This window comes from Sturnira hondurensis, unplaced genomic scaffold (assembly GCF_014824575.4).
Source record: "Sturnira hondurensis isolate 20B ecotype Veracruz unplaced genomic scaffold, ASM1482457v3 Scaffold0018097, whole genome shotgun sequence".
NCBI classification, from domain to species: domain Eukaryota; kingdom Metazoa; phylum Chordata; class Mammalia; order Chiroptera; family Phyllostomidae; genus Sturnira; species Sturnira hondurensis.
The window spans coordinates 1,298,670-1,319,814 of record NW_028090728.1 but is presented as its reverse complement, the minus strand read 5'-3'; the positions used below and the strand labels follow the sequence as shown (position 1 = coordinate 1,319,814).

Sequence of the window (21,145 nt, the reverse complement as noted above, 5' to 3'; positions counted from 1 at the left end):
GGATATCAAATCAATTTTCACCAAGGCCACATAAGCCTGGCGGTTGCCTTCAAAGGGCCAGATGTAATTTCAACTCCTTAACAGTTAAGGAGTAGTTACATTCATACAGTCCTAAAATTATTTGGGCCCTTTGAAGAAATCCTTGAGGCTGATGTGGCCCCCGTGAAAATGAGTTTGAGTACGGAAAGGGACAGAGGTCTCTCTAAAGAGAGCCCAGAAGGCTCAGCCAGGGAGCGCAGTGTGGCGGAAAACAAGCGAGGGCAGTTTCTCTCAAAAACATCAGTGGTGTGCAGCGTTGGCGCCAGGCGCAGCAGGCAACGCCTCGCCCGTGGGCCACTTCAGGCCTCCACCTCCACGCGTAGGCACTTCACCCCACCCCGGCCCCAACCAATCCGAGGTCCGAGGAGCAACCCCCGCCCCCCCGCCCGCCCCCATCCCCAGCGGAGAGCGTTTCCGAGTGAGGGCCGCATGGGTCCTGACGGTGAGCGCTTCCCGCCCAGCACCCGACTTTCCTTGGCACCCCAAGCCACTTCTCGGGAATCCCTTGTAGCCGGCCCCGGAACCACTCAAGAACAGGTCTGGTCAGCAGGCCCCAATCCCACCAGGGCCGACCCCAGGGAGTGGGCGGGGCTGATGACTGTAGGGTCACGAGGCTTGCTTCGACCAATAGTTGCGCGGCTCGAGGGGGCGCGCCCAGCCCTGCGGAGACTCTCGGGCTGTCCAGAGAGCGGGTGCGGAGGATTCTTCCTGCGCGTGCGGCTCACGGGACTCGGGCAAGGGGCAGAGGACGCCGGCGTCACGTCTTTGCTGCCGCGTTTACCACCGACATTTCCTGTCTTCTTGGCACAAGGAAAACCATGGAGCGCCAAGTCCAGCGGGTTCGCGATGCCTTCCGGACCGGCCGGTCGAGACCCCTGCGGTTCCGGCTGCAGCAGCTGGAGGCCCTACGCAGGATGGTGCAGGAGCGCGAGAAGGACCTCTTGGCTGCCGTCGCCTCAGATTTAGGCAAAGTACGCCCTACTTGGGGAGCGCACTGCTCCAGAGCTTTTGCCTTTCATTATTTTTTATTTCGCAGGTACTGTGGGAGTATTATTTCCAGCAGTTCAGATAAAGCAAAAATTCTCCTCACTTTCCCGACCCTCCCACCTTACCTAGCGACAGCCCTGTTGTTCGTGTCAGCAGACACAGAAGTGTTAAAATTTCTGGCTTCTTTTTGTGAAGTGCCTCTAATATATTTTTTTGCCTGTTTTTCTGTTGTGTTTATGATTCTTTTCCCGTAGAAGTTTTTTTGTATATCATGGAGTTCCGTATTTTGTCAACGTAATATATTGCAGATGTTTTTTTCCCTATTTCTTGTTTTCCAACTTTGTTTACTGTTTCTTTTATAGAAGAGGGTTTTGGTGGTGGTTGTTGCAGTTAAATTTCCTCCATGACTGCGTTTTAGGTCGTTGTTCCTCCAGCTCTAGCGTATTGGTGAATCACCTGGGGATCTTTTAAAATGCAAATTATGACTCAGAAAGACTGGGATTCTAAGTTTCTAATAAGCTTCAGATGATGCCCTGCTGCCTATTTTGGAACCAAGATTTGAGTAGCAAGGGTTTGGGTAGTATTAGGGCATAAAGGCATTCCTATATATTTTCTAATACTATTATCATTTTATTTTTACTTTTTATCTTTATTCCGGGGGTAACAAGATGTTGCTCTGACTTTGTGAGTCTCCCTCTCCCTTCTTCATGTCCCCCAATCAAAGATTATTTTGAAGAGTAGTAACAACAGTAGTAATAGTAACAGCAGTATAAAATATCCTTTAGTGTACTTTAGGTGGAGAGGGTCTGTAGTATCAAATAAACAAGATGGGTCATTAAGATTTTTAAACCATCAAATGTTTGTGTGAATAAATGCATATATAGAATTACTAAAGAAATGTAATAAGTTCCTTGCCCTTGAGAGTTTTAAATTTGGTTGGGAAACAAAATACACAGACAAAACATGAGTATAGTTTATAAACCATTGTATTAAGGGTGAAATATTAAGATACAGGTCAAAAGCATAGTTGTTATGGTTTATATAGTGTGATCAAAGCAAGCCATTATTAATCAGGGAAGTCATCCTGAAAGGTATGTTTAAGCCTGCTTTCAATGGCTCCTGCTTGGATCACTAAAGAAGGATTTAGAGGGCTTGAGTGTATTAGAGAGGGAGTTAGCAAGTCTTGATTGAGAGTTTAGATGGTGCAACAGAAATCTGGATGGCAAATCACCTAGTCTCATAACACCAGTGTTCCCCACAGGTGTACCTGGTCTGAAGTTTTTGACATTCAGGGTCAATGTGTCATACTCATGCAGGGTTTACTGTGATTTTCTCCTAACAGAGTGAACTTAATGTATACAGTCATGAAGTCATTACCATTCTTGGGGAAATTGATCTAGTGCTAGAGAAGCTTCCTGAATGGGTCACTGCTAAACCAGCCCAGAAGAACCTGCTTACCATGCTGGATGAGGCCTATGTTCAACCAGAGCCCTTGGGAGTCATGTTGATTATAGGAGCTTGGAACTTCCCCTTAATTCTCACCATTCAGCCACTGATAGGAGCCATTGCTGCAGGTCTGATGTCAGTTTATGTCTTTATACCATTTTAGAGGGTCTTATTTTCTCATTGATTATAAATTAAGCATGGCAACTAATTAAATACATTCGCTTTGATGGTATGCCTTGGTTTACACCAGCAGTGTACTGAGAATTCATAAATATTATATATATTTAAAAATGGGCTCCATAGATTGGCAGAGTAACTTTCTTCCCCCAGATTTTATTTATTTATTTTTAGAGAGTGGGGAATGGAGAAAGAGGGAGAAAAACATGTATTATCTGCCTCTGGAATGTACCCCAACTGGGGATGGAACCCACAGGTCAGGCATGTGCCCTGACTGGGAATCAACCCTGCAACCTTTTGCTTCGCAGGATGACACCCAACCAACTGAACAACCTGGGTCAGGGCCAGCATAACTGTTGTTCATAGCACCTAGGAAATGAACCTATGAGGGTGTAAAGGCATAAGTATAGCCTCAGGAATTTGTGACCAGGCATCCATATTCTACTGGACAGTGTCAGTTGCCAGCTCTGGCCTTGGATGAACCATTTGATTTGGTATGACCATTTCTTCATTCAGGTAAGGGCTTTGGTAGTAAAGCTAGCTTGGGTTTCTAGTAAATGCCAAGAGATTAATGTCTCACTTCTGCAGGATTCAGATCAATAGGTTTATGTTGACAAGACCTTTTTGCCCAATAATTGCAGGACAGAGAATAAAATCCAAGAGTGGGAGTGGGAGAAAAGTGATGGAAAGATAGAGTGGGGAAGGCTGATGGAGCCTATTGTCAGTTACCTGAAGATAATGAGATCCAAGAAGTTAGCATTCGAGAAAGTGAGACAAGCTCTTATGCTCATGATGAGGAAGAGCAGAATTAAGAGCAACAGAAATCATTGAAATACTTAGCCTGAATTCCCTACATGAACACTGTTTTGGGAGCTATTAAAAGGTTTAGTTGACCTGGCTGGTGTAGCTCAGTAGATTGAGCGCGGGCCTGTGAACCACACGATCGTGATTCGATTCCCAGTCAGGGCACATGCCTGGGTTGCGGGCTGGTTCCCTGCAGGCCAACTCCCAGCAGGGGACGCACGAAAGGCAACCATATATTGATGTTTCTCTCCCTCTCTCCTTCCCCTCTAAAGATAAATAAATAAATAAAATCTTAAAAAAAAAGTTTAGTTGAGCATTAGATGATAATGTCCTGCTTCTTTTTGCTTTGATTAGGAAATGCTGTGTTTATCAAGCCTTCTGAAATAAGTGAAAATACAGCTAACATCTTGGGTAGGCTCCTTCCCCAGTATTTGGACCAGGTAAGAATGTCTTGACCATCTTCAGCACATCTGCTTATTGTGGGAGCATCCATCTGACCTCTCTACTAGTGTGTGTGATTGATGGCTGGGAATCTGTTTGCTTTTCCTTAAGCTTCCAGCAGCTGGTTTAATAAAAGAAGTTAAGCTCCAGAATAACTGTGGAATAGCTCAGCTGTTGTGGTTAGGAAATACATTTGGGCCCATGGCTTCATAGGCATCCCTGCTGTGTATAGATCCTCTTCTGCCATCTGGTATTTTGGATTGATCTAACATGATTCTGGATGTATTCATTTAGAGACAGAATTATTTAATGAGGAATCAGTGCTGTGCTGGGTTCTGACAACCTCTCTTGTCTCAGTGGAGCATGACTATATAAGAACAGTTGTGCTTTTAAAGTGAGCCTGTTTGTGGTATGAAACTACAGAAGGAAAATGGCCTCCTGAGCCAGAGTGGGGACCATCACTTGGGTGAAAGTGCTGGCATTTGAGAGTATCAAATCTGAATGATGGAAATTGATCTCCTCAACCACAGGTGGTTCACCCCTCTATTCAAATCTGAGGTCCTCACACCTTCCCTGGGAGAGAGCGCAGGAGGCCCCACCACAGAATTGGGACTGTTAGATTTACAGGGACTTGCTGCAGGAAGGAGTCCTCATCTCACTTTCACTGACAGGCAGCTTTAAAATGTCACACTTGTAACTACAAGTACATGTTAATATATAATAATCTAGAGGCCAACTCTGGCCCTTGGAATAATACTGTTCTTTGTCATCGTAAGCCCTGTTACAGCAGCCCACAGAACAGTGTTGTTTTGATGGCTGTGGTTGTCTAGCTCAGAAGAAGGATAAAAACAGTGAGATGTCATGGGTTGAGTAGGATTTGGAACCAGGAGATAGAATTTGAAGGTCCTACTTTGCCCCTGACCTGGGGTAAATTCTTCACTGTCTGACTGTGCAGATGGGTAGAGTAATGCCCACGCTGCCTCACTTAGCTTGTTGTGAGGATCAGTCATGTATGCTCTGCTGATTAAGCCACATGTAAGTTAAAACTTGAAATATTTTTTGGGCAGTTGAACTATGAAGTTAATGAGGACTAACTAGCCAGAGACCAAGTGGAACATGAGGTCCACAAGCCAACTTTTACTTCATGCCTGTACCTCAGAATCTTTTGAACTTATCTCTGTCTTTCTTGCCATCTGTTCTGTCATTGCTTTTCATGTTGTATTTCAAAATGTTTCCACTTTCATAATAGTTTTAATAGCACAGTCAGGTGAGGACTCAGTCCAAGTTGTGTGACTTCTCCCTGGTAACAGATGAAGAAACTGAGGCTGAAAGATGTTCAGTGCTTGCCAAAGGTCTTGTGAATTGGTAAGTCACAGAGTGAAGATGTTAGCCCAGACCTGACTTCAAAAGTGAGTGTTCTTGCCTGCTATGCTTTACTTGGTTCTGACCATAGGCTGAGCCCTGTGCTGTGTTGTGTAGGGAGAGAATGTTCAGGTTAAGACATGAGGGTGGGGCCTGTCCTGTGGTCATTCAAAGCAGCCACTGTTTACTTACCCAAATCCCCAACCTGCACAGCCCCCATCTTAAACATTTCCCTGGTCAAGTCTACCCATCTGCTCTCTTTGGTGTCTTCATTGCTGAGCTCATGTTGGAAACACTGGGCTCTCCAGTCAGTTCCACAGAAGGCTGATGGTCTCAGATGCCATTTGACTCTGATCTGCCCTTTTCCACTGTCTGCTCCCTTTCTGTACTCAGAGGGGCTGGTCTCCAACTTTTTGTGGTTTTACTCAATGTTTTGTGTTTCTGGTGAAGAAACTGCTCATGTTACACAATGGGGTTAATCTGGCAGTGTGTTTATGTCTGTCTTTTTTTTAAGGACCTGTATGTTGTTGTTAATGGTGGTGTTGATGAAACCACAGAGCTTCTGAAGCAGCGATTTGACCACATTTTTTATACTGGAAACACTGCAGTTGGAAAAATTGTCATGCAAGCTGCTGCCAAGCATCTGACTCCTGTGACCCTTGAACTGGGAGGCAAGAGTCCATGTTACATTGATAAAGATTGTGATCTGGACATTGCGTGCAGGTGAGTGTGGCTCTCTGGTCACCTGGGGTTGGCCTAGCACAGTGGAGACTTTTCCAAATAGGTGAATGTGTCCTCTTTGCATTGAAACCCATGCCTCCTGGTCCCGAGCAAGAAATATTGTTCAGCTTTGGTGGTTGATGTCCTCAGGGGCAGCAGGACTCTTACCCACTGTCCCTTTGTGCCACTGCCTGTGGAGATGAGCAGTAGGTCATGACATGACAAGATTTCCTTAGGAGTTGTGGAGAAGGTGCTTTCTGTTCTTTGGAGCATAAATCTGTAAGAAATTGTATTATTTTGCCGCTAGATCCAGGAAGTAGGTAATCCAAAGCATTGTGTGTGCCTAATAAAACCTTTAAATTTTCAATAGAAAGGTTATTATGTTCATCTCTTAACTGAATTCCTTTGTTGATAAAACCAGTATTATTTTTCTTTTAAGTTAGTCTAGAATCTTGCATCTGGGAACTAGAAAACAAAAGGTTTCAGGTTCTCTCTGCTAAATCAGGTTTAGCTATCAGGAAGTACCAAAACCCAGAACTGACCGTGTGCTCTTAGGGTGATGTCACTTTCTCTCTCCTTCAGAGATGGGCAGCAAGGACAAGATGTAGAGGGTTGGGCTGGGGTGACTCTGACTTCGTAAGTAGAAGTTTACTTGCCACAATGTGGTATGCTCTGTAAAAACATTCATGTCATGGACTTTGGTCTCTACCTGGGCACAGTTTGCCAGTGCAGGGAGGGACTCTTGTTCTGCAAGCCTGAACACCTTGCCAGCAGGACCTAAAACCGCAGCCAGAAGAGTTGGAGTCTGTATAGAACTCCTGTCATCCCTGATGTCCTCTTGGCTGCAGCGGGAGGAGGAAGTGGGTATGGGGAGGCTCTCTCTTTTCTTGTAGTGAGGAAGGGCTTCACTGCTCTACAATCCCATTTCCCATGAGCTGGCATGAGAATTTCCCTGCTCTTTCAGGTACTTTACATTGTTTGGAAAATGCATTCTAAGTTCCAGTCAGCTGATTTAGATATGTGTTCTTAAAATATTTATATTTTTTTATAAAAATTACCGAGTAAGTCTGTGACTATAAGCTAGTTGGAAACATTCAAACAATGCAAAATTATGTAACAGATGGATCATAGATCTAATTCTAGTGCTTCTTTTCCCGCCTCAGACGCATAGCTTGGGGGAAGTACCTGAACTGTGGTCAGACCTGCATTGCTCCTGACTACATTCTCTGTGAACCGTCTCTCCAGAATCAAGTTGTGCAGAAGATTAAGGACACTGTGAAGGTTTGTGCTTAACACATCTTATTCCATTGGTTTCATTAAGGTGGTTCAAATCAACTTTTTGTAGGCAGCATCCATATACCCTCCCTTTCCCAGGAAAATCCTGTGTGACTAAATTAACCTGTTGGCTGATTAAAAATGCTCTATGCCCCTTTTGTAGAATGCCTACTGAGAGCAAGATTTAGGCTGGTGTTAAACCCATTTAGACTAATTGATTTGTTGATAAAACAACTGGTTAATTGTGGCACATAATTTAAAACAGGAATTTCCAACCTTTTTCATTGCATGCCACATGCACAAACTAATTACTAAAGTCCAGCACACTGAAAGATATATATTTTTTACAATCCTCCCCCCCCCCCCCAAAAAAAAAACCCCAGTATGATTTGGAGTCATTCACACTGGATGGTTGCTGTTGTCACTGCTGTTTCCTACCTACATAGTTAGGTACTGCATGTTTTACAGATTGTTGCAGCATGCTGGTTGAAAAATCAGTGCTTTAAAATAAAGTAACCATGCTTTGTAGTTTTGAGAGAATGTTACTAATGCTTTGAAGTATAATCAGGGTGCTTCGGCACAGTGGTCATTGCTAGGTAAGGTGATCAGTTCTTGTGTACATAGAGTGTTTTAGGAAAGCCTAAATAGCCTGGAGGAGTGAGTTAATCAAATGTCTATTTACTCTATATTCTTGGCATGGTTATCAGTTTTCCAGTGTGTTTAAAGATCTTTATCAAGGGAATCAAGGCAGGCTGGTTGGTTGTGTCCTGAGCTCAGCCTTGAAGAAACATATAATTTGGAATGAGGCAAGGAATGGGATGAGCCATCGTGGCCGAGTTCACCAGTGGGTAGGAGAGACAATTGGAACAGTCATCTAGTTGACAGGTGCTAACTGAGCAGCCAGAGGAAAGGTCAAGAACACCAAATGAGCAAACACTAGAAACTCTACCAGGAAAGGTAGAGAAGTGCAGTGCTCCGGACAGGGTGACTACGGGCCTGAGCTCCAGGGGTCTTGGGCAGAAGTGATGCTACTGAAGATGGAGCCAGACAAGGAGAACATGAAAGAGGAAGTGGCTGGATTTGGGGAATGTGGACTGACAAAGAGCAGCTTAAAGACCCCTGTGAGACTGGAAAAATGTGAGAACTGGAGAGGACGTGCTTAGTGGAGTAGGGTGATAAACTCGTCTTCATAGGAGTGAGCCCGCAGTCTTTCTCTGACACGTTTCATACACTTAACACAGTGATTCTCCACCAAGGTCACTAGAGAGCCATGTGAGAGAATTTCCCCGTCGTGCCCTCTAGACTGGGGTTCAGGTGGTCTGGGGTCTCCTGGTGATGCTGAGGCGCAGCCACATTGAAAACCATGGTCAGTGGCACCGGAGCCAGCGCCCAAGGACTTGTGGTTCAGCATGTAGCTTGGATGTCTCGTCCCACCCAGACCAGAGGGTGTTTGTGGAGGGTAGGGGAGCAGGGCTCCTCGTAGTCTGAGAGTAAGCCTAGAGCTTTCATACGGCTTTGGAGTGATGCAGCAATTCAGTGATTTTGTGTTTGTTTCACATAATAAATATTGATTATATGGTCTTTGGGGTTGTTTTACCTGTTTAACTTACCAAAACTGTACTTTGATCTTCTGAGTGGTTTCCCTGTTATCCGTGACTGGTGGAAATACCAGTCCAGAGAAGTTATAAAGCAATGAGATAGCACAGAGCTCAGCAAACTGTTTCTGTGAAGGGCCAGCCAGTGAAGAGTTCAGGCTTTGCAGGCCAGAGGGTCTCTGCTACAGCTCGCAGCTCTATGCAGGAGAGCAGCCACAGAAGAGGGGCAAACCAGTGTGGCCTTGGAATAGAGTGAGGCCTCCTCCTGCTCCTGCTCTTGCATGGGATCCACTTGAACCCCTGAAACCATGGAACATGATAAGTGTGTGTGCGTGCTCTCATTCTCATCCTTGACATGCCAAGGAATTCATAGCTAGTACAGATTCTCTTTGACTTACAGTGGGGCTACATCCTGATAAACCCATTATAAATCGAATATGTAAGTTGGAATTCATTTAGTACATCTAACTTATTGAACATCAAAGCTTAGTTTAGCTTACCTTAAACATGCTCAGAACACTTACATTAGCCTACATCTGGGCAAGTCATCTTCCTGCTGCTGCCCAGTGTGAGATAGTGTTGTACCATGTATCATTAGCCCAGCAAAAGATCAAACTTCGAAGTACAGTTTTTACTGAATGTGTATCACTTTAATGCCATCATGAAGTCAAGAAATCATGAGTTGAACCCTGTAAGTTGGGCACAGTCTGCACTATTAAAGTACTTGGTGGGTTGGGGTGTGATGGTATAAAGCTGGTTTGATTTGGGGGCAAGAGTGTATTTTATACTTATTAAATTGAAATCTGGATCTTTTGTGACAATAGGAATTCTATGGAGAAAACATAAAAGAATCTCCTGATTATGAAAGGATCATCAGTCTTCGTCATTTTAAGAGGATACTAAATTTGCTTGAAGGACAAAAGATAGCTTTTGGTGGGGACACTGATGAAGCCACCCGCTATGTAGGTAATGGAAATCCACCTTTTCTGATGGGGCAGTGGCAGTTTGACAGCTTTATTGACACGATGACAAACAGATATTTAGTGTTTAATAAACTATTAAATACTGCTTTCTGGTATACTTTTATAAACCCTTACCAGATGATCATGTGTATGCACTTGTTTAATAATACTACCTGTGTTGTGATAGTTTTTTTATATTTACACATATTTTATCTAAATTTTTTTTCCTTAGTGCCCTGAAAAGCAGAACAGAGATCTGTATAATTGGTCCCAGTGTGTGGACGGGAAACAGCACAAGGAGGAGGTGGCTCAGCCACAATGCCACAAGCAGCTGCTGCCAGAGCTGTTGCAGAAATAACTTTTTTGCTCTAATGTGCTTGACATTATTTGTTTACTGTCTTTTTTGTGTTTTTTACCTTTTGCCATACATATGTATTCATTTTGAATTTTAAGCACATTTTTCTCAAAAAATGTAACAGAAGAATTACACCTTTAGTTGTCAGGAAAGCTGCCCCAACTAGCTTTACTTATCTTCTTTCATCTGATAAGTTGCTGTGAATTACAAAAAAAATGGAACTTAAAAAAAAATTAAAGCACTTAAGCAATAAGGAAAATGTATTCTCCAATGATGAGCAGCCCCAGAGCACTTCTGGCCTGCAAATTCAGTGTCTCAGGAATAGCCTTGTAAAACCCCCATCCTCAGCATGTTGACTTTGCCCACTTCTAGGCTAATCAATACCGGAGGAAAGGTTTATCATGATTAGCTCAGACTACTTAGGGGCTTTTAGAGTCAGGATCATCTTACCTGAGCTCCCCTGGCTGTGCAGAGGCGGGTGGACACTTGGACCAATCAGTCCTCTGACCAGGGAAGCAGTGTTTACATTAGTGGAGTGTGCTGGCAAGAGCTGCCACCACGTTGCCAGAACCTATTAGGAAATTAGGAGCAAAGGGAAAGAGCCACCTCATCATTGTCAGGTGTCTTCCTTTCTGGTTGACCATCCTGTGTGTTCACAGGCTCTTTTTGAGAGAGGTGACTGGCTCGACTGAGTGTTGGGATGCTCTGCAAAGCTTCTCCAATGTCCAGACCACCCTCCTTTCTTGCGCACCTACCCCATACTGGCTGGAACACTGAACTAAGGGTGAAGGACTGTTGACCATTTAAATATGCTTTCTTAATCTGTAACAGAATGGAAATAAAGGTCAATGAGATCCTGTGAAAGAAAGCACTTGAATTAAGAAGTGTTGCCCTGGCCCGGTGGTTCAGTTGGTTGGAGCATCATCCTGTGTACTAAAAAAAGGTTACTGATTTGATCTGTCATAGAATATACATGGGTTGCAGGTGCAGTCCTGGTCAGGGCACATATGGGGTACAGGAGACAACTGATCAATATCAGTCTCAATCAATCAATCTCTCCCCCCACTCTCCCCCTCCCTCCTTCCCACCCTCTCCTCCCTCCTCTAAAAAAGTCAGTAAACATATTTTTGGGTAAGGATTTTTTAAAAAAAGAATTAATTGATTTCATCCACAGAGGAGGGTCTGTCTGCTCCAAGAAAGATGTGAATATATTTTCGTGTTATGAACATAGATACAAATATGACTATGAACAGTGTTAAACATGTATAGGATGTATCCAGGTATATATCTTTATTTTGGTTTGCATGAGAATCCTCTGGTTTGCATGCTTGTGGTCATTTAATTTGCATAGTTTGTCTACACACTGAGGGCTTTTCCCCAATGGATAGGACTTGAGTGGGAATAGAGACAGGACAGATAGGTGACCTGACGAAAAAAGTGTAAGGTGAGCGTTTTGCATTTCTGTCTTCTGTAGCATTTTCACTTTGCCTATTTCCTTTTCAGGCCCAACAATACTTACTGATGTTGATCCTGAAACCAAGGTGATGCAAGAAGAAATTTTTGGACCAATTCTTCCAATAGTGCCTGTGAAGAATGTGGATGAAGCCATAAAATTCATAAATGGACGTGAAAAGCCCTTGGCTATCTATGTATTTTCTCATAACAATAAGGTAGACTTTAGAGAACAGCACACTATGATAAGCCACTACTGCAACTCGTGTTCCCTCTGTGTGGTAAAGCAAATAATGGTGTATTGTGTGTGATACCAGAATCCGCCAACTGAGGCTCTGCTCCTAGATTGCTGTCTTGGGTAATAAGGCCCTGGAGCTCTGCTTATAACCTTTCCTATGCTCCTTGGGAAAGATCTGTGTCTCCACAGGTGACTGTCACAGGTTTTTTAACTCAAGTATCTCCCCTGTCATTGAAAGAATTTCATGTACTGCCATTAGGAGCTTTTCTGACATGAATCTGCTGGACGTCTCTGTGTAAGAGCTCCCTACCTCCTTTTATCCAGATGGTATTTACAGTCCCTCAGGTGGGGTTGTGTGGGACAGAGACCTCTGTGACACCTTCAGTTCCTCCAGTTACATTGCTTTGCTGTGAAGATGGTATAACTGTACCTGCAGGGGGACATTTTATGCCATGTGACAACAGTGTGGGCAGCCTGGCCACTGGAAAAGTGCAGAAAGTGTGGCTGATTTATTTGTATCACAAGGGTACTGGCTGCTGCTCAGGGACAGTGGCCTCAAGGTGGGCAAGTAGGTTCAGGAGCCCTCCGCAGAAAAGCGAGACCTAAAGGGGAAGACGGGAAGGTTGAGGTTTGAGTTCATGGGTCAGATATATTAGTGAGTCTCTGGTGGTGGTGGACAGGTGGGATTGTTGCAGCTTCAGGAGCTGGTGGTGCTGCTAAGGTACAGATTGCTGCGGGTCCACTAAATGAGACTGGTGTACAGCTCACTAAAGAAGGAATGATGCACAAGCAGAGGTCTGGCATTTTAAATGACCTTAGGTGATGTGGTAGATAGGACCCTAAAACCTCAAGTCTCCTGGCCAGGGTGCACTTGCAAGGAGTGCTTCGTTTGGGTGCACTGGTGAGTAGTCCCCTGCCACTTCCTAGGAAGAATACTCAGGCTTGTTGGCACCCAGGGCAGATGACTTGTACCACTGGGCAAGTGTCTTGTTCCCTGTTAGGGGCTTAGGACAGCCATTTAGTTCTTCAGAAACTGGTACTAAATCTTAAATATTTGTGGCATTTCAAAACAACTTAAGTCATATTCTGTAATTTAAAGCAAAGATAGAGAAATGTTAACAATTTTAAAAAGCCAGAGTATAGTCTGAATGGTGTCTTACTTTAAAAAATACTTTGTGCTGCCATTTTGGGTAGTCCAATGCAATAGGACCAATTTGGGGCCTCTTCCCTCAAAGCACTAGATGTGCATCCGAGAGGTTAAATAGTGAGCACTTTTGTTGTGTGTCATTTGGTCCGGGGATCTGCCTCTCCTTGAGTTGCTCCATGACTTGGGAAGAGCAAGAGACTCCAGGTGTTCTAGAGAGGATGACAAAAAGACTTGTTTTTGGCGAGGCTCTTGGCACAGTGTCTCCAAATTCAAATAGCTGTCCTGACACTTGAAAGCAGACTGTGTGTTACAGCACACAGCCCGCTGTGGCACTGCTGACCCAGAGCCTTTGTCCTGTTGCTCAGCTTGTCCGACAGATAATTGACAGCACATCCAGCGGCGGAGTCACAGTCAACGACGTGATCATGCACTTCACTCTCAGCTCTCTGCCCTTCGGAGGCGTGGGTGAGTGTCCTCTCTCCTGCCCATGGCAGGCCCTCCTCAGGCTCTCAGAGACAGCTGCTGCTGGGGTGGCTCTGCTCCATGGTCAGGTGGCTCTCCTCCTGACCATTTGGCAGGGAGTCCCCACCCTGCTGCCCTGCCAGGCCCTCTGCTACACGGTCAGTGTCTACCCTGTCACCACCCCCCCCAATCCTTGGTAGCACTTACCAGTCTGTCGTTATTTTGCTTCTTTCATTGCTTTACTTGTCTATTGTCCTTCTCCCAGATTTAGGGGTTTGGGGGGGCCAACAGTCAGGTCTTAAATAATAATGTCCTTCTGTCTTTGGTCGAAGGGCGGTAGCACATGAGAGGCTCCAAATACCAGAGCAGACTGCCCACCAAGGATTTTCAGGTCCCTGTGTATCTGTCCGGGATGGCGCTAAGTGGTGCTTGCTGGGCTGCTCCCCAGCCCTCTGCCCTGGGACGGCTGCTGCCTGAGTCGGTTCTGCTTTGAGAAGAGCCTCCTGTGTTCCAGAGAGGCTGGGCCTAAAGGGGCTCACTCTCGGCTGAGCTCTGTAGGCACAGCCTGCTGCTCCCTCTGGGCTGTGACCTACCTGCCTTTTTCATCTGGGATGACTGACCTCACTTTTTTATTGTTTGTTTTGGGATCTAGGCAGTAAACTTCTCTAAACTTATCTATTATAGATGTTACAAATGAACAAATATGTAAAAACTCTCATAGCAAAAAGCAAACAGTGAAAGCCACTGTCTTAGAAGCCCCTGCTTTGCCTGTCCGTGACGGCAGAAACAAACTACTCCATGGGAATGCAGTGGCCCTGTCTGCCTACTGTTAACCACCTCTTCCTGCTTAAGGCAAGCTTGTCCCAGGAAACCCCAGGCTGCTTTCCAAATTGCCATAGGTCCCTGTCTGGGACATAAACATATTGCCAGCGCCCAGCGCAGTGATTCACATGAAGGGCAGGTGAGGACATGCTGGGTTGGGAGACATTGCAAGGGCAAGACTGGCACTGGTGGTGACTTGGACTAGGATGGTGGCAGGGGAGCTGGTGGAAAGAGGGTGGAGTATTTAGGGGGCCAAGCAGCATGGTTTGCTGGCAGACCACGTGTTTTTGGGTGTGGAGAGAGGTAGTGAATGAAAGAAGTGCTGGTTAGGGGAGTTTGGGCTGCAGTCACCGACGTTTCACTGCCCCCATTCCTAAAGGATTATGTTAGCCTCTGTGTGTCTGATTCCTCCACACACACAGGCTCCAGCTCCCATCCACAGCAGTGGCCAGATGCTGCTCCCTGTGAGGGCGCAGGTACCTGCGGAGTGCGGACGTGGTGACCTGGGTGCAGGCCCGGTCTTTGACAGGCAACGTTAGGCACCATTGACCCCTCTGTGTGACAGAATCAACCTGTTTCCCCTGAGTGCAAAAGAAAGTTGGGCTTATTAAGAAAACTTGGAAAGCCCTGGCTGGTGTAGCTCAGTGGATTGAGCACAGGTCTGCGAACCAGAGGATCGTGGTTCAATTCCCAGTCAGGGCACGTGCATGGGTTGCAGGCCAGTTCCCTGCAGGCCAGTTCCCAGTAGGGGATGCACGAAAGGCAACCATACATTGATTTTTCTCTCCCTCTCTCCTTCCCCTCTAACGATAAGTAAGTAAGTAAATAAATAAATAAAATCTTTAAAAAAGAAAATTTGGAAAAGGTAGAATTAGAACCCAAAGGAAAAAAATTTAGATTTTTGTATCTAAAGATAATCTCTGGTATATGCCCTTAAAATTCTTTTCAAAGTGTCATCTTTTGATATGTATTGCCAAATTTCCCTGCCACTCCAGCTGTCGTCTCAGTGTTAGACCAGCAGCCTGGCCCTGTGAACCACCTCCTGACCCCCTATTGCTTGGTGCTGGTGCCACTACACCCTGCCCCAGGGTCTGCCCGGCACACAGCATGGGTCAGAGAAGTGAAAACTACACAGAGCTCGGCTCCTTGGGAGGGCAGAGGTTCACACTCACTTGTTATCACCCAGCTGCATGACCCTGTTGTGCTGGACTTGGTTCCTCTCCGGGAGTTTAGAGGAAGCAGGTGGGTTTGCAGGGCTGTGGATATGGCGGGGACAGAACACACACAGCACTTAAGTGCAGCCAGTCTGGGTTTACATTCTGCTTTGCATTTTTCACCTTGGGCAGGTTCCGTGACCCTGCTAAGCTCCCTTCCCCTCTCTGGAATTGGGAGTGGTGAGAGGGAGAGCAGAGAACGCATAGCACTGCCCCTGGCCTCAGCGAGGGCCCTGGCCCAGAGAACGGCATGTGCCGGCCCTACTCTACAGAGCACTCCTGCACAGGGAGGCTCACCTTGCCGGGGCATGCTGGAAGGGTTCCCTGAAAAGAACCACATGTGCTGGCCAAGAAGATAAATGGGGCGGGGGCAGGGGTCCAAGGCGGTGGGGAGCATTTACAGAGAAATAGGTAGTGTCCCCTACAGTGGAGCCTCCTTCGTCTATTCCCTGTATTTCAGGTTCAAGTGGGATGGGAGCTTATCATGGACAACACAGTTTCAATACTTTCTCTCATCATCGTTCCTGTTTGATAAAGAGTTTCAAGAGAGAAAGTGCTAACAAACTTAGATATCCTCCCAACAGCCAGTCGAAGGTGAACTGGGCCAAGTTCTTCCTCTTGAAACGGTTCAGCAAAGGAAAACTTAGCCTCCTGCTCCTCGCTTTCCTGGGCATCATGGCCGCGGTGCTTGTCAAGGTGAGTCACAATGATCTGCCTGAGTGGCTGCGCGCTGCACCACTTTTGTCCTGGGAGCTCCCCTAGTTTCTGAATTAACTCTGTCAGCAAATGTGGGCCTACTGGCCAGCCACTTCCTTTTGTAAGATGGTCTCACTGGGGCACGGCCAACCCCCTTGCTTGCTGGGTGCCTACCCTGCTCTGGGCCTAAAGCTCTGGCAGCCGCAGGGCCTCCATCAGGCGGGAACTGTGGCCAAAGTTCCAAGCCAGCTGACCCTCAGATCCTTCATTCTTGGTGCCTCAGTCTCGTTTTTTGTTCTGAGTGTGCACGGAAGCAGTGGGCCAGGCTGTGGAGGTGGAGAATTTAATGAATTTAAACTGCCTCTCTGAATTTAACTGCCGTGTGAAGCCTGTCCTTGGTGACAGTTCTTATAGACATGGGCTTGCTGAGAGGCGACCACTGGCTTCCCAAGGCAGCTTGTGTGTCCTTGAGGGGAAGGAGAAAATCCACAGTAATGACAGTGAGGAAGAACAGGCCAAGGTGTGGTCTCTCAGGACTTTCAGCCAGCCATCTGTGATGCCAGAGGGAACCTATCAACAACATGTATGAGGAATGGGCTGGAAAATAGCTGTGTTTGTATCTGTATTTTGTGTAAATTTAATTTGAAAGGGGTTTGGCTCATACTATCACAGCTTTGATGCAATTGGAGATACCAGCTGCCTTTGAAATCATCTGGGTTTTCTTGGAAATTCCAAGCTGAGCTGGGGAGAAAGGCCCTGTGGATTTTTCTGGCCATCTGGTGAGCAGTGAGCAGAGAACAGCATAGTTCAGAACCCAGCTCTGTCTGCTAAGAGTGTGGTAGGAATGCCTCCTTTTGTTCATGTGAAGTGGACCACGTGGGGCGCGTCTTCTTTTAGGTGTTTGTTTTTCTACAGCCGGAGGCTTACAGGTTATTGAAAAGAGAATGTTCAACTTCTCTTCAGGCACTTTGGACTTTGTCCCAAAGTGTCAGTGTGTAAAAACTTCTCCACAATTGAGAAGGGTATGTAAGGGTGGGGTTCTGGAGTCTAAAGAAGTGTAGAGGTGATGGCCTAGCAGCGTCTAGCATTTTCACAAGGGGATAGTCTGGGTGTGGCTCCCAGTCACCGTTCAGACACTGAGCTCTTTGTTTCACAGTCTGAGGATCTTCTGAACACCTGTCACCTTTTGTTTTGAGTAGTTGTTTTGGTTTTTAAAAATCTGCCTTTAGAATCTGTGGTAGGAAATTAGTGTGTGCAGTCTAGGAGTTTTCTGCCATTCTTCTTCATCTTCCTGAGGTCTGAGGCACATTTGGGTCTCCGGTCATCTTTTCCCAAGACACCAGCCCCAGCCCAACACGCATCCTTTTGGTCGGGATGGACTTCTTAGCCTCATGGAACAGTTGGTGGTCCGCGCCTACCTGTGCTCCCCAGGCTGGCCATGGTTCCCGGAAGACTCCCACGGGGCAGGCTGGGACTGGCCAGGCAGCCTCAGCCCAAAGTTCCCAAAGGGTTTGGCAGACAGGCCTTTCTCCCCAAGGGACCAGAGGAGCAGCAATGTATAAACATGTTCAGCCAGGAACGAGAAATGTAGCTTTGAGATCAACTGAGTCCTGACTTTGGGCAAGGCCCTTTCTGAGCCGCCCTTAGGCCTCGGCTCGCCCACCCACAGAGTGAGGGAGTGGGCGTCAGTGGCTGGCTGGCTGGCCCTTCGTGCTTCACCTCCCAGTTCTGCGAGCTGTGAGCCGGTGTGTCAGTTGTCCAGACGGGTTTGGGTTCAGCATGAGACTAGGTGGTTTTCTTTTCCTCTTGCTGCTTCTCTGCTCTCCTCTCTGAGCTTCTATCCATGTTTTAAAACATCAGATCACCTTTTATTATTTTACTGGAGGAATCTTTACTTATTGTGATTGCGTACATTTTTCTGAAATTGCTTTCCTGTACTAGTTATTTTGTTTATGTGCAAATGTTATTTTATTCACTTTGCTAGAATTAGGATGGATTTGAAACACCTTTAAGTGGGAAATGGAAAGGGAGCATGTCAGAATTGCAGAGCGGGAAGCAGTTTTCTCTGTGCATTTAAGTGAGTACATACAAGTACACAAGAGAAAGTTCCAGTGAAACTTAACACAAGCGACAGAAAGCACTGACTGTGGAGGGTATGGGTTCAGCCTTTGGAAATCAAATATGCCTCTACAACTCTCAGGTTGTGTTGTGGCAGTGCTTCTTTGACCTCAGTGGGTGTGGGTTTGGTTCCATCCTGCTCTTCCATTTTAGTGGCATTGGCACTGCTCACCAGTGTTCAGATTTCACATAGAGACTTCAGCTTCCTGCTCACAATGCCAGGACAGTAAATGAGCATTTTAAACACCTGTCTCTATTCTAACGTTGTCCCACCGATACTGGCCAGAATACCGCCCCCCTCACCACCTGTCTTGTTGCCGTTGTTTTGAGGGGAGAGCATAGTCTTTTGTCCTTGGTCCAAGCCGCACTTGGACTTCTCAGGGATAGGAGCCTTTTCTGTATAACACACTTAGAGCCGCAGGCCCAGCTCATGTTCCAGAGTCATTTGGCGGGTCTCCAAACCAGCAGAGTGACCTGCATACCTTTTTCCTCTCTCCAGGCTGGATACTACTGAAGAGTGATCCTGTTCAACCTCCTTCCTAGGTGCCTCCACTGAATTATTCCTCTGTCAATAGTTAATGACCCAGTAATTTTAATGTCTTACCAAAAACAGTAAGAAAATATGCAGCACTGTAATCAGCTCTAGAAGTCATTGCCAAGCACCCCTGATTAAACTTGACATTTTAGCCCAAGCCCAACACCATCCCCCCAAGTGAGGAGACTCAGAAAACCTGTTCTGGATTGTGATACCCAGGTCTTAGTGCTCTGGGCTAGGGGAGGAGAGTATCATAGGCTAAATTGCACTCCCTGGGAGATGGAGTCTCAGAACCTGCTCAGTGACTGTCTTACTCCAGTTCATGGCACAAGGGACACCCCACCCATCCCTGCTGCTGCCTCCATCACTCCGGAAGCTCAGTGCTACCCAGGGTTACCACCAGTCCTCTGCAATCCACAGAGATGAGGCAGATCTTCACAGGCACTTGAACAGGTGGGGTGTGGGAGGGTCCTTGTCCGTCGTCCCTTGGGACTGTAGGACCTGACCTCCATGAGTTGGTCCTTCCATCAAATGTGCCACCTGACCAGTGCTTTTCCTCCTTTCTCATCCACTCACCTCCCTGCCTTGTGTCTGGTTTGTATTAGCCTCTTGTCCCTGTCCACAAGGGCTCATTGTTACCAGTCACACCTGAAGCATCTTGTAAATCCTGGGACTTCCTGGAGGACAGTTGCCAGTTTCATTCAAGTGTCACCTGTCGTTCTTATGATGCAGGAGTTGTAGACTTCCACATCTGACAGAACCTACCTGGCATTTTTAAATGTAGTAATAACAGCACTGTACTTATAACAGCATTGCCCCTCTGTCAGAACCCTGAAGTTGCTAATGAGTGGACCTCCAAGGACAAATCTTCACATTTTTTTTTATTTCTGTAGCACAATGCAACTCAATTTCACTTTCTTAAACTTCAGAAATAAACCCAACCTACAGAAGTCAATGTGGGGAAACCATTTCCTGTCTGCCATGGACAAGAAGCCATGAATAGTCAGGATTTTGGAGCTTGAGAGCCTGGGGCTGATGGTGATTATTTGGAGAAGGCTGCAGAAGGGCTGCATCATAGCAGCTGGCAGTACTAAAGGGGACAGAGAATGGAGGGAGATCTGACCACCAACAAGACCCAGATACTGCGCAATGCTAAGGACGAATCCCATGGAGGGTAGCTGCCTGTGGGTGGAGCCATGTGACTGGCTGAGGGCACCCCACCCTTCCTCCCAGGAAGTCTATTTTGAAATCAGACTGCCCACACAGTGAGAATGTAATTTACTTTATGTAAATTTACTTTATGTGTAATCAACTTTGTTGAATGAATTTGTTCTACTAAAGCTGTCTAAAGTATGTTAGTCTTTATCACAAGATGAAATGTCAAGAATTAATCACTAGACTAGGGAAAAGCTGCTTAAACTGTGTCTCCAACTATCAGAATAATCAATTATTAAAAAGTCCTAGACACAACTTCAGTATGGCATTCTCATTTAACATATTTTACACTCTTACAGTTTCTAGTTAAACCAAATTATTGACTTGTCTATGAGTATGTTCTTCAAAATAAACACATTATATTTGATAAAACTGGCATGATTTCATAACATTCTATAACATTCTTAGTGTGGAGCCTCAGATATCATTTGGAGATAATTCTTTAATCATAAATTTTTTCCAACTATAAATATTTACTTTGTCAAAGGCAAATTTTAAACTTTGTCAACTTTAAGTCATGCTTTCTCATTTTAAATTCTTAGTGAAGAAGATAGTTTTCAAGTTTTACTTTGTCACTGGCTTTTTGTTATTTGTTTTTTTTTGATTCGAGAGCATGTTTGTTAAAGCTGCGGACAGTGAAACAAGGGTGGGCCTAGCGCAGAAGCAGCACCAGGAGAGCCCAGTGGCTGCTCCGGCTCCCTGGGTTCTTCAGTGCCTGTGTGGTGACTAGGCTTTCTCCAACTACACCCTCTGTGCTCTGGTAGTTTATAGTAAATCTGTATATGGTCTTTATACCTATTTCTGCCACAGAGCTCCTGACACCCTTGGAATTGCCTAAGTGACAAGAATGATAAAGGTGTCTTGTTAACAGTAGTGATATGACTTTTGGACCAGGACCTAAGGACAGGGTCTGGTTGCCAAGGAAACCTACTTTGTGATTAGCGGGTTGGAACATCCAGTTCCACCCCCAGACCTTGGGGTCGGGGGAGGGGTGCTGGAGGTCACATTATGTCACCAAGGCCCAATGATTTGATTGATGCCTACAGAACGAAGGCTTCATAAACCCCAAAGGATGGCATGTGG

At 45.8% G+C, this 21,145-nt stretch overlaps 1 protein-coding gene across 2 annotated transcripts; it reads left to right on the top strand.

Annotated features, from left to right (window-relative positions):
- Positions 1 to 447: 447 nt before the first annotated feature.
- On the top strand, positions 448 to 20,317 carry ALDH3A2 (aldehyde dehydrogenase 3 family member A2). Of its 2 annotated transcripts, none has more exons than XM_037068865.1 (11): positions 448 to 581; positions 845 to 1,010; positions 2,369 to 2,600; positions 3,808 to 3,893; positions 5,771 to 5,979; positions 7,140 to 7,257; positions 9,671 to 9,812; positions 11,667 to 11,833; positions 13,366 to 13,465; positions 15,959 to 16,194; positions 18,812 to 20,317. In XM_037068865.1, exons 1-11 carry the CDS (start codon positions 469 to 471, stop codon positions 18,824 to 18,826), a joined length of 1,584 nt encoding a protein of 527 aa, XP_036924760.1. In that variant the 5' UTR covers positions 448 to 468; the 3' UTR covers positions 18,827 to 20,317. The 2 variants fall into 2 exon arrangements, with proteins under 2 accessions (XP_036924760.1, XP_036924762.1); XM_037068867.1 differs by having other exon boundaries at positions 492 to 576.
- The last annotated feature ends 828 nt before the right edge of the window (positions 20,318 to 21,145 follow it).